At 47.4% G+C, this 12,972-nt stretch overlaps 1 protein-coding gene across 2 annotated transcripts in view; it reads right to left on the reverse strand.

The window, feature by feature from the left end:
• The window catches only part of LOC109903621 (poliovirus receptor), a 78,692-nt gene extending 65,720 nt beyond the window's left edge, over positions 1-12,972 (reverse strand). The window contains exon 1 of one of the 2 annotated variants that reach the window (XM_020500444.2): positions 12,552-12,972. In XM_020500444.2, the coding sequence (XP_020356033.1) occupies positions 12,552-12,639 (88 nt within the window). In that variant the 5' untranslated portion in view covers positions 12,640-12,972. The remainder of the gene's footprint in view (positions 1-12,551) is intronic. The other variant, XM_020500443.2, reaches the window with a different exon arrangement.

The following is a 12,972-nucleotide window of genomic DNA, read 5'->3' on the forward strand; positions in this document are numbered from 1 at the left end:
AGGTACACCACCCCGTTCAACGAAAATTAATCGCTCCTACAGACAGTGAGTCACGTGGCCGTGGCTTGCTATATAAAGCAGGCAGACAGGCCTGTTTACTGTTCAACTTGAACGTTAGAATGGGCAAAACAAGTGACCTAAACGACTGGGTGTGGTATGATCGTTGGTGCCAGGTGTGCAGGATCCAGTACCTCCGAAACTTACAACCCTCCTGGGCTTTTTACGCACGGCAGTGTCTAGGGTTTACAGAGAATGATGGGACATACAGAACATCCAGTAAACGGCAGTCCTGTGGGCGAAAACAGCTCGTTGATGAGAGGTCGAAGGAGAATGGCAAGAATCGTGCTAGATAAGAGGCAGGCCACAGACAGACAAATAACGGCACAACAGTGGTGTGCAGAACGGCATCTCAGAACGCACAACTCGTCGGTCCTTGTCATGGATAGGCTATTGCAGCAGACAACACCGGGTTCCACTCCTATCAGCTACAAAACAAGAAGAAGTGGCTCCAGTGGGCACGCGATCACCAACACTGGACAACTGAGGAGTAGGAAAACATTGCCTGGTCCAACAAATCCCGGTCCATGTTGTGTCATGCTGAAGGCAGAGTCAGGATTTGGCATAAGCAGCATGAGTCCATGGCCCCATCCTGCCTGGTGTCAATGGTACAGGCGGTCGGTGGTGGTGTAGCGCCGTCCAATCTGCAGCAACTGCGTGATGCCATCACGTCAGCATGGACCAACATCCCTGTGGATCGTTTCCGACCTATAATACATTCCCCGGACCCGGCACTAGATGGGTGTACCTAATAAACTGGCCGGTGAGTGTACACAGTCACTGTGGTCTACCAAGGTCTTTACCCTGTCTGATTTTAACATAAATATCCTCACATAAAAATACCAGTGAAGCGCTGCTCTCCACATTCACCCACCTTTTTTTGGGTAAATGGGTATCAGTTTACAGAGTCAATGGAACTTGACCCCTTTTCATGTAGCAGCATGTTTCACCACTATGACCGTGGGACTGATTTCTCACATTCATCAAAAACCAGGGCAGAAAGAAAAAGAACGCGAAAACAAACTGGTCAGGAAACTCAGGTGGGTCTATTTTCTGTGTGGTCTAACATGCTAGTCTGGCCAAGGTCTGTGAGCTGAGCAAATGGCTGCACGCCGCATTGAGGTCTTCACCAGAGGAAATACCCATGATGCGAAAAATGGTGTTTTGTTATTCTCCCGGTTTTATCTTGGTATGTTTATTTGGTAACCGAGGTCCACGCCGAACAACTGAGCCGTCCCTCTACCCACTCAGCACTCTACCCTAACTCAATGGGCAGCTGCACAGAATCCTTGCGTCACCTGACTCACGGATAGAGATGCACAGGGTGTGTGGAGTCTATCCATTTCACTGTCAGCTGGATCAGTAGCTCGGCACAGATACAGCTCAATTCAATTCTAACCAATGAGGGCGGTAGAAGAACCCTTGCATCATTTGAATTTACTGATGTCGATTCACAGGGCGTTTTGAGTCCATCCATTTCAGTGTCAGATCAGTACATCTGAACAGATTGCAGCTCAGTTCCGACGATGCGAAACAGCCTCCGACTCTCCCCACTGGCTTCTGTGGAAATCTCCCACGCCAGGCCTCCCCATTCATCATCACCCCAGTCTCGCCCCTCTCTGATGTGCTCTCCCAGAGTACAGACCTTCATCACTTCAGCTCATTAAGGAGAACCGAAGACACCTTCCCTGTCAGCTTAGCACTCCCCCCTCCCCCGGTCTTCGATTACATTACTTATGAGGCCACCCCACCTCTCTGCCTTCTGTTCCGCCCTCCGTCTCATTGACAGATCATCTCCTCTGTTAAGGCAGTTCAATTCCCTCCATTATCTCTCCCTTCTCCGACTCCTTCCTTTCGTCTGCTGCGGTCGTTTCGCTCTTTCCTGCTGTTCTTACTCGCTGTTACCATTCACCCCATTCTGGTTCTTCACGCAGCTCCCTCCACCTCTTTCTTTTCCCTCCATTTCCTCTCCTCTGATTTCTTCCTGTCAGATCTCCCTATTCATCAACACCTGTGTGTCGTTATCCCAGTGGGTAAATAGAGGCAGATTGCCCGACTGTTTTTCCTATGCACAGTTTCGAATTCAGCCGAGCATCCTCCGATCCAAACCTACACCACAGTATGAAGCACCGTACTTCTGATTCCGGGTCAGCTGTTATGGACACCTCGTCAGGAGGAAGCCTGCGTTGCGAAACAAGGCCTCCGCTCGGGCTCCCGGTGTGATCGCTAATTAGGCGCACGCCAGCCTGTTCCTGTTAACTCCAGCACGGTCCCCCCCTACAGTGTCCCCGGAGTGTAGGTACTGTCTAATGAAGTCCTGTAGCCATCACGGCTAATGGAGCCGTCACAATGCTTATTCCAACAGTGCCGGAGCATGGACCCTCTCCAGCATTTGCTGCCTTAGCCGATGGGAGTCGGCACCGCTGCACAGCTTATCTGGCAGACGACTAGAGTGACAAAGATCCAGAGTGACAGTCTGTGTGCGAGTGTGTCTGTCGGGGTCAATGGCAGCGGTGTCACAGGAGATTCGTAGCGATATGATGACACATTAGCCCACATTTGTTCTGGAAGGAAGGAGTGTTCGCTGAGCGATACTACACTCGCACTGAGACGGTGGCCCAGGATAGAGTGACTGTTCCATTCACAGTCATTCAAAGTGTCTGCCCCGAGACGCCAAATTGGCTCTCTTGTTCCACTACTACCCCAATGGCAACGAGCTTGGAGGCGGCGTGCCATTCACTGAGGTTTAACTCATTGTTGACTTTACGTTGAACTTAATCTGTAATCTCTTAACCATTTTATCTGCAGGCTGACCGCACTAACGAAGAATGGAATGCCAGAAATGGTCACTTCATGTTGGTCGCGCTGATGGAGGGCCCATTGCATTCCCTCCCTCACATTTGCGCTCCTTCACTTCCCTCCCGTTCACATCTGAATAAATAAACATGGGGTGGAGGTGTGGGAAAGTAGGGCACTTCAACCTGGATGTGATGTACCAGCCTCTCATTTGCAGAGAGAGGACAAGGAAAGACAGTGTACGTACACACAGAGAGAGAGACAGACAGAGAGAGACAGAGAGAGACAGAGAGAGACAGAGAGAGAGAGGTGTTACTGCGAATTGGAGCAACTATGTGAACACTAATTACCTACTGAGGTGCAGGAGAGGCTTCAACACAGGGGGAAGGAGAGATTGAGAGCATGTCTGCTAAAGAGGGGAATGGTTTGAAAAAGGCAAATAATCAGGCAGTCTGTGCCAGAGTGAGCTAAAGAATACAATATAAAACAAGACATGGAGGGCTGGGTTTAAGAGGTAAACTGACAGTAGATGGAGGGCTGGGTTTAAGAGGTAAACTGACAGTAGATGGAGGGCTGGGTTTAAGAGGTAAACTGACAGTAGATGGAGGGCTGGGTTTAAGAGGTAAACTGACAGTCACTGAGTCAAGGGAAGTGGAGAGGTGCCCTGAGAGGGGAGGTGTAGAGACAGAGAGAGCGAGGGAGAGAACAGGGGAGATGGGGGGCGAGAGAGAGAAAAGGGGAGGGGGGGAGGGGGGGGGGGCGAGAGAGAGAGAGACAAAGCGGAAGGGGAGCGTTTTGACATGAAGACAGGGGGTACAGAAGGGCCACATTTCCACAAAGTACATTAATCTATGCCGGCTTAAGTATTTCATTTGAGGGCAAAAACGTTCCTGTGGGCATGACATGCAGGCACCGTGCCCCTCCTCCTTTACTCTTCTGCTCCCTCCCAAGGCGGTGTCTATTTAAATCGGGGAGTGTCATAGCTCTAATCGCGGCTGGCGTCACAGTCTCCTCTTCCCCTCATCCCTCTGTCTGCTCACAGCCTGCAGCATGTTTAGCCCGTCTCTGGGAGAGAGCAGGAGAAAAGAGAGGGAGAACAGAGAGGGAGAACAGAGTGGGAATAAAGTAGTCCCTCTGCCCCGGAGCGTCGGGCCTAGTGATGATGATGAATTAATGAAAATCGCTGACAAACTCTTGGGCTGCAAACGAGTGTAAGCACACGCAGAGGGGACGTGACGAAGGGCAAAAAAAGCAAAAAGCATTGCGTCTGGATAAAGGAATGAATAGAGTTGGGCCGCAGCCAACCGGGCGGCGCCTGAGGGGGTTTGGGGGATACTCCGGGGAGATGATTCCAGAGGCAGAACGTGGACGCATGCCCAGAATACCCCCCCTTCAGCTCCCCAAAATACTGGCACGCGCCCATGCACACAGAGTAATCATTAACACAGCTCGGTTGCACCGCGAGGCCCCAATAAAGGGGGGGACCGGGGAAGGAAAAAGGCCCTCGGGGGACCGCGGGGTGGTTTTTAGTTCAGGGGAGGTCTTCAGCAACACGCACTAATGCTCTCCACAGGCAGAATGTGCAGCGATACGGCAAATAGCAAAGCTGGACAGAATTTTTATTATTTTTGATTTTTTTCCATAGGTCTTCACTCATCCGGTTTCTTCAGCGACAACTCCAAGGCACAAACCCCCTCAGAGTCTTCTGCATCACATTCTCCTCAGGTTTCTCCTGTCATCGTCCTTTCTCTGTCCAAGGGAGATACCGGCGCCCACTCCACCGTTACCTTATCCTGTCTGACCTCCGTTGACCTCTATCTGGTATGTGTCACCGTCTTCTCTTCCCACACACAGAGAGCGGTCTGATTCGACCCCACAGCTCAATACTGTCAAGGCTCCATTAAGACTGGAAACCATTCGGATTTAGCACCAGGTTCCTCACTGAGAGGAGAGAAAAAACCATGGTCAGCTCTTCTAATCAGGTGGCAATTCTCATCCTGGGTATGTAATTAGCAACTGAGTGGAAAAGGTCACGAAATTCAGGGCCTTTTACCAGACGCAAGGAAATAAAACCAACGATTGTTGGACGACTGCGCGGGTTTGGGAAGTCCCTTGGGATTGCGTTGTCGGCCTCGACTTCGTCGGTGCACTATCATTAGCAGCATTGTTATTTCCATACATTAACAGGGCGGCTTAAATATGTTTGTTTTTTCTCCCACCCACATGAATAACATTTCATTCTCCACAGTCGTGCTGGCCTTGAGAGTTCAATTAGTGCTACGTTGCTCTTACAGAACTGTCCTTGTGAAAAGAAAGTGAAGTACTACGCACCCTGGCTCTCTTACCTATTGACGATACCGCTTCACAAACATGGTTTCTACTAAACCAGGTCCAGCCCGAGTTCCTGCCGCTACAGTACATTCTAGATATAGATGTGCCACAAGGACCATTGTTGGAAACTGAATCTCATCGGAGTGAAGCCCACTTGTCTTTCACGCCATAATGGAAGAACATTTACACAAGGTCTAATGATCGCGGCGGCAGGCTGGGGGGGGGGGGGGGGGGGGGGGACGCAACAAACAGCGACTGTCTAATGGGGTCAAAACCCCAGCAAAGTAGCTATTCACCTCCTTCATGAGTGGCAAAAAAAAACAAAAAAAACAGGCGTCTCCTCTCTGGAGTGCCGTTTCACAGGATAAAACACAAAAGAGAGCCACTTAAAGGTTGATCTGGATCCAGATTTTTATTTTATTTTATTTATCATCAATGAATCCCAAGGGCTACAGTTCGGGGCAGGGGAAAACAGATCCCAGAACAGCAGGAGAGCTCGTCTCGTACAGGTTCGACACTCCGGCTTCAAAAGGGACTCTCTCTCTCAATACTCTGTCACAGTAATGGTGGGAGCGAGAACATTCGCAATCTATTCCGTCTGGAGAGGCCAGGGCTCCATTTTTCCAGGTAGACTACATGATGAATAGGACAGCAGATGACCGGTCACACAGTCCACGGCGCAGGGCTTTGTGGACTTCTGAAGGCAGGAGGGCAAAGGGCACCAGGCAGGAAGTCGTACCTGCAGGACAGGTCAGTCTAGGTCCTCCGGGTCATCTTTTAAAAATGTCCGCTCAGTGCAGACACACCCTATATCCACAGTGCAATATACCCCTCCCCCCTACTAAAGTCTGCAGTCTGAGTCAGGCAGCAGTAGGGGTTCTGAGAAGCTCTGACACGCCACGTTAATTAATCATCAAACGCGACACTGCAATTAGTCTGTGCTACATTGTTCTGATTTATGGTGCAAAGACAATGTTTGAGCTGGCATACGTTTTCAGGCAAAAGAAATACTTTTTTTTATTTTTATATATCTTCATTCATTATGAATGGGGAGACGCATCATCTTGGCTACGGGTCTAAGTGCTGAAAAGAGGCACGCTATTGAAAATCCTTTTTTGTGTTGTTTAAAATAAATATTAATTGTACGAGGAAATAGATTAGATTAGCAAACACAGACCAGTGAGAACAGCGAATGAACAAACAATACTAACTGTAATCATCTTTGGTCGTTATGGGGTGTCAACTGCAGGGGCCTTTTCTCAGTGAACTCTCTCTCCCTGAGCACACACAAACACAGCATTGAGAGGGAACAGCGAGGACAATGTAAGAGAGAGACAGCTGCAACATCACGGGTGGGGGACAGGAAAGTCCTTAGGGGAAGATAGTTGAAATAAGCACTTCTTCCAGCCATTTGTACTATGATATCTGGGTTCAACAACTCAGGCTGAAAATCATGTGTCAGAATGACAGGAGCAGACAAATAATCTATGGCAGTACTGGCAAATTCGAGAATGAGATATGGAGGGCGAGTAGCGCCTTCTCTTAGATATTATCTCACTATGTACATAGTTTGGCAAAATCAGGGCATATTGATCAAGACAAGACGGTAAACTCGATTGAATTGAGCAGGGGGGGGGGGGGGGGGGGAGAGAAGAAGTGAGACGGTCCAACTAATCTGCTCTGCTGTGTCTGGACTCGGGGCAGGGGGGGGTGCAGAGGAATGGCGTGAAAAGATAGGAGAGAGAGAGAGAGAAAGAGCAGGGATGGATAAGGAAATGGTGGCTGGAGAGGCCGAGCACAAAGAGAGAAAGATTGGACGTGGCGAGAGGTGGAGAGAGAGAGAGAGAGAGAGAGAGAGAGAGAGAGAGAGAGACACGGCAATAGATGGAGGCTTGTGGCCTCGGTCTGAGGGTCACCATTACAGATAAGCACTCAAATAAACATGACCATGCCTGACCCGCTCAGCCACCGAGTCAGCGAGAGATGGAGGGATTTCAGGGGGAAAATATGAAAGAGAGAAAGGATCAACGCAACAGAGAGAGCCATGGAGGGTGCCAGGGTTTCATCTTGGAGGATGGGCTTTAATGTGTGAGGGAGAGACAGAATGGGAGTTGGAGAAAGACAGAGGGCAGAAAGCCAATTTCGCTTTTCACAAGTAATCACGCTGGTAAGCCTTTTACAGGAAAAGAGAGCGAGACGTTTTTTTTTTTAGTTTTTTTTTTTAGGACAGTGTCATTCCAGACAGCATTTCTCAGCACTGAGCAGACACTCGGCAGACTGTGGGGCTTGCTGAACATCAACAATAAAACAATCAATAGAAACCAATTCCTGCTATCGAGGCACATTATGCCTGGCTGGAGCATAAATTCCTGGGAAAATGTTGGATGAAACCTTTATCGTTCACCTTTGAGCGGGCCAAGGAATCTGTTGCATGCCTGAAAGGCACAAGTTAACACCTTCCCGTTACTCACTGATTACCTGGTCGCACTTTGAACAGAGAGTAGGAGACGTGAAAGAGAAGAGATTGAGAACACGCTATTGTTATTTACTGCTGCTCTTTATTTATTTGTTACTTCTATTATATATATATATATATATATGAGTTTTTTTTTGGGGGGGGGGGGGGGCGTGGGGTTCTTAAAAACCTCATTGTTGTTAAGGGCTTGTAAGTAAGTATTTCACTGTAAGGTCTACGACACCTGTTGTATTCGGCGCATGTGACAAATACAATTTGATTTTGAGAGAGAGAGAAGATGGAAGACAAAGAGGAAGGAAGGGAGGGATGATGAGCATAAATGCAAGAGTGGAGATAGACAACAGTGAGGAGAGAGGCTGAGAGAGCGATTATGTTAAACAACCCCGCGAACCACCGTAATTGTGCGGTCTCGCTCCACTGGCCATATAAGGCAATGGGATGAGTGAGCGAATGGGTAACCTTAACCTGCATTGATTCAAAACCCTTGCTACAGTGCTTTCCAGACAAACAATATATTTGCTATGGACGGAAACCACCGCATACACAAATACACACAAACAGTTGCCAATGAACTTGTGAACCTTGCTGCGAAGCTAATCTGGAAATTCTTCAAATTCAGCCAGAAAGGCAGATAACCCCCAGCAGTGGCGAAGCTTGCATTCTGATCACCAGGGGCGATGCGATGAGCGCCACACCATGTGACACACACCGACTGAGCGATAGCGACTGATGATGATGATGGAAGTGGGAGGCCTGCCATGTCTTCCCTTTGGCAGAGTCCAGCCTGCATCATCCGTGAGTCACAGACAGACAAAAACCTGAGCGGAGGAATTCATGCCATCCCCTTCTGTAATCCACCCAAACAAACAAGCTGGCCAGGGGGGGGGGGGTTTGGATAAGGAAGCGTAACGCGCGCTGTGGGAAAGCAGGCGCGCCAACGACGGCGTTACTGCCATGCCTTACATAGCACGCAGTCACCTTGGCTTGTTGTGGCACTCCCCAGAATACGCCACTGGCGGTGGGTTATGTACTGCATATCAGTGGGTGAAAACAACCAGAGTCAGTGTAGGGTCACTGCCATTACCACGTGTTCTAGGTCGGTGAAATGGTACACACTATAAAAGGCCTTAACCGTTTTCCCTCTACCGTGCCGTCATAAGCCTCGGACCCGTGTCTTCCTCCACAGTCCAAGGAGGGGGCCTCCCGCTCCCTCTGACACGCTCGGGGCGGCTGATTCCGAGAAAACCAGAAGCATTCTGACACTCAACGGGGAGTGGCAGTGTTCACAGCGCAATAAACCCAGAAGCTCTAAAAAAGTTCCAGGAATAGTGAGAGGTTGGCAATTCCCCCAAACGTGTCGAGTTCAATATGGCTAGATGGTGTTATTCCGATCATTCTGTGTTCCAGTTGGATCAGATCATGCCCTTGTCTGATTAACTGTGTTCAGTGCCATGTGCTTGGATGATTCTGCCAGCCTCCTGTGTACGAATGTGTTATGCTGCAAACAGTAAGTCACCTTAGCATGTGCTCACATTTCCCACCCGTTTAAAACGGTCTTAACTGTTTAAACATTTGTGTAGGCCTGGATTTTATACGCCAGGTACATCGGATTGGGCCTACTAGAAATGGCATGCAAAAAAAATGTAACGGAGCATACTTGAAAAGAGAATGCATCTTATTAGCAACCTCTGCGGCAATCACTCACCCAGTGTGAAAACTGGGCGAAGTCCCCCCCCCCCGAAAGTGATCACCATAGAAACCTCTCGAGATAGCTCTCGTCACATTTCTAAAAGCCCCTGCCTGCACTGGAAATAGACTCAAGGGTTAAGACTGCCGGGCCTAGACATGCATGTCAGTTTCATTTGCCAAACCCACTGGAAAATGGAAGCAACATTTTTTATGTTTTTGTTTGTTACCAAAAACAACATGGGGCATTTGCCACTAGTTGAGTAAAAAAATAATATATATATATATTTTTTTTTTTCTTTTCGCTCAGTCATAAAAATGCATCCTGGCAAAAAATGCATATTTTCGTTTTTCCATGCATGTCATTTTATTCCATTCCATTTTTTGCTTGGATGCCTGGGGTTGAGGGAGCTGCACAAATGAAAATCAGAAGGTGAAGGAAGTGGTAATAAGATCTCTCGACAGGAAGCAACTAGATCCATTTGTGTTTAGTCCTCAAGTTCAAGTTGCCTATAGACTCAACAAAAGTGAACTGATACAAAAGCGGTGGGGAAACGTGACGGTGCTTTAGCTCCTGTTTGATCCGGACCAGAGACCATAAACCGTCTATTCCACACCATAGAGGGGTTACGACCTCGACCGTAAAGACAAATCAGCATGTGTTTTTGTCATGCCTTTCAACAGCCAGACAGAGCAGTCCCCAGGTCTGCAGAGACCAAATGTCGTGATGAAGTGTTCGAAGGAAAGCACACTGAAGAGGCGAGGACAAGCATTGTGCTGCAGATGTCAGGCACAATTTTCAAATCAACCCCCGGAATTGCTGAGGGATATAAAAGTAATTAATAAGGCTTGCACTGGCCCAGCGGAAAGAAAATAATAATAATTATACTCTGTGTCTGTTTTAAATAGAGAAGTGCCGCGAATACATTTTCACCCCGACCCTGGCTGAGAGAGATGTTGGTGTGCAGAATGAGAATGACGTGTTTAACGCAGGGAGAGTCGCATGGAGCCAAGTCATACATTCTGATTTAGGCAGAGGGCACATGGACGGGCGAGAGAAGAGTTGTTTTCCTAGCCCACTCAGAAATCCATCTCTTTAGCCTCCGTTTTATCTCAAACTGCAGGTGGGTGGAGAGGTTTTTGAAGACTGAAAAAAATAAAAATCTGTAGCTTATCCGCCACCATCTCGGTTGCATCAGCAAGAGGTATTGACCTAACCAACTTTCTGCAAACGATTTAGAAGTTACTCAATGGTGGAGAGGGTATTTATTTATGGCGTACACATCTCAATCGAATCTCATTACTCCTCCGTAAGACTACTCATGTATGATTCTATTTGCATTCGTTAAGTCACGGCATTTCTTCACCCATTTATGCGGGTGCAGTTCTATTCCATTTCTCTGTAAAATGATCTGGGTTATTCCACAGTAATCCTTGGAGACGGTTTACTGTTAATAAAAATAAAAAATAAAAAATAAATGATTTTCTTTTGATAATGCTGTGATTATAGAGTTGGTTATTGTCTTTGAACAAACCTGAAAACCTCTACATGCAAGAAGGAAACGGTGGATACAATTCCCCTACAGCGAGGGGCCTGATTTGGTTGAGCTGAGGACGTGCAGGGACTTTTTCGCAGTTTGAGTTCCCCACCCCCTCTGCCAGAGTCTCTGACAAACCAGACATCTATAAACAATGGGGCCCAGAACTCAGGGGGGGAGATGGAGGGGGTATTTGGGCCTTTTAATTCACCAATGACTAAAGCCTCTCCAACAAAGGGCCCGGACGGGAGCTGGAACACAGTCTGAAAATAGGCTAGAGAGAGAGAATGGGCATGCTGTGAAAGGACTGGAATTGTTTTATGTGGGTGTGGGTATAGGATGGGGGAGTGTTTGTTATATTAAGTCTATTCGTGATGCTTTAAAATGTTGCTTAAGCTCTGACATCGTAAACATTCAGAAATGGTTTCGCTTCAATTCATACCGTCAGGTCTTAACAAACTGACACCTGTTTGTAAGGATTTGTATGGACATAAAACAGAGCAAGAAGAATTCCTAGAGAACTGGAATATGCTTTGGGTTCCAAAAAAATACATGACAGCACAGACAAAACGTTTTTTTTCTTTCTCACAACCCTGGCCTGAATTCAACACTTATCAAATAGAACACAAGCAACAGACACGATGGGACACCTCAATCCCCCAAATTCATGCCTGCCAGTAAAGGAGTATCAATCAAATATATTTGACCTGTAAACCCATGCAAACCTCTACCCAGAAACTCATAATAACGATTAAAAGAATCCGGCTGCAGTAAATGTAAAGACAAATAGCCCTAAACCCTAACAGGCTACAAACAAGACAGCTGTACTCTCTCAGGTCAAACACCAGTCCAACCGTATGTGACCTCATGCTTTTTTTTCCTTCATATCCATGCTCAGGTTTTGATAGTTAGGCTTGCAGTCAATGCACTTGGATACATGACAATTGCCATTGTTATAAGGCTAAAACAAAAGAGTGTTGAGGGTATATGTAGTTGCCATCTTCCTTTGTATTTCATTCAGTTACCATCTTAAATTGTACAGATTTGGGGCTACGATAGAGGACACCACACAAAACGACCATTAACCATTCGTATTGGCTGACTGTTGTTGTACAGCAACACCCTGTTTCTCATTTTCTGACTTTATTTCTGCTCGTGTAAATGATCAGCTAGATCACTATTGTCTGAATGAAACGTGTTACCTGAACAGATCTGAGGAAACCAAAACAGACCAGAAGAAATCAACCGGGGGGATAGAAACGGAACATGCACACCGGAAAGGTGATTCAGAACAATCACACCTGCTGTCTAAGCGCTCTGAGAAATAAATACCCCGGGAGGCCACACCTTGCACGCATAACATGGTGTACCAAAACTCGGGACAAAAGGAACCTGGCGGTATTGTGTACAAGTCAACTTCCACAACAAGTCTTGAGAAATCCACCACCGTCACCCCTGAAATCGTGTATGACCGTGTGGGTGAACCACACAATGTGCATGCTTTTCACATGGGACGGTGGATGGCTCTATATGGCACATGTCGGTTGCCGATACCGAACCTTTGAATGAACGTGACCCATAGTAACCGAGAAAGAACACGCAGAGAGCGGTAGGCTAATAAAATAACCTGAGATGACAGAATATAAGTAAATGTTCATGTTTCTTACCTTGAATAATCAGAAGGATCGCTGCTGTCACCAACAAACTGTTTTTCATTGGTGATGCGGGGCAATGTTTAGCGTATTCTCTCGCCATTCTAAAAAGACGGGGTGGACATGAAATCCCCACCACCACACCAGAACGCAATGAATATTCCTTGACTGATTTCTCAGGGGGGAAATCTAATAGGAATAAACTGCAAAACAGACCGGAGTCGGTAAGTTATGGGTACGGACCGTTTGCTCTTCAGTCCGACGTCTTATTTCCTCGATTTCAAATTACAGTGCCTCTTGACAGTCGCACAACAGCATTCAAAACCCCTCCCGGTGTGGTGCGTACAGGTAGAGGTCTACGGTGTTTGTTACTGTTGAACGGGAAGAAAGTCACAATAGTGTTCCACTCAGCATTCCCACGCATTCTGGGAGATTG

This window comes from Oncorhynchus kisutch, linkage group LG14 (assembly GCF_002021735.2).
Source record: "Oncorhynchus kisutch isolate 150728-3 linkage group LG14, Okis_V2, whole genome shotgun sequence".
NCBI classification, from domain to species: domain Eukaryota; kingdom Metazoa; phylum Chordata; class Actinopteri; order Salmoniformes; family Salmonidae; genus Oncorhynchus; species Oncorhynchus kisutch.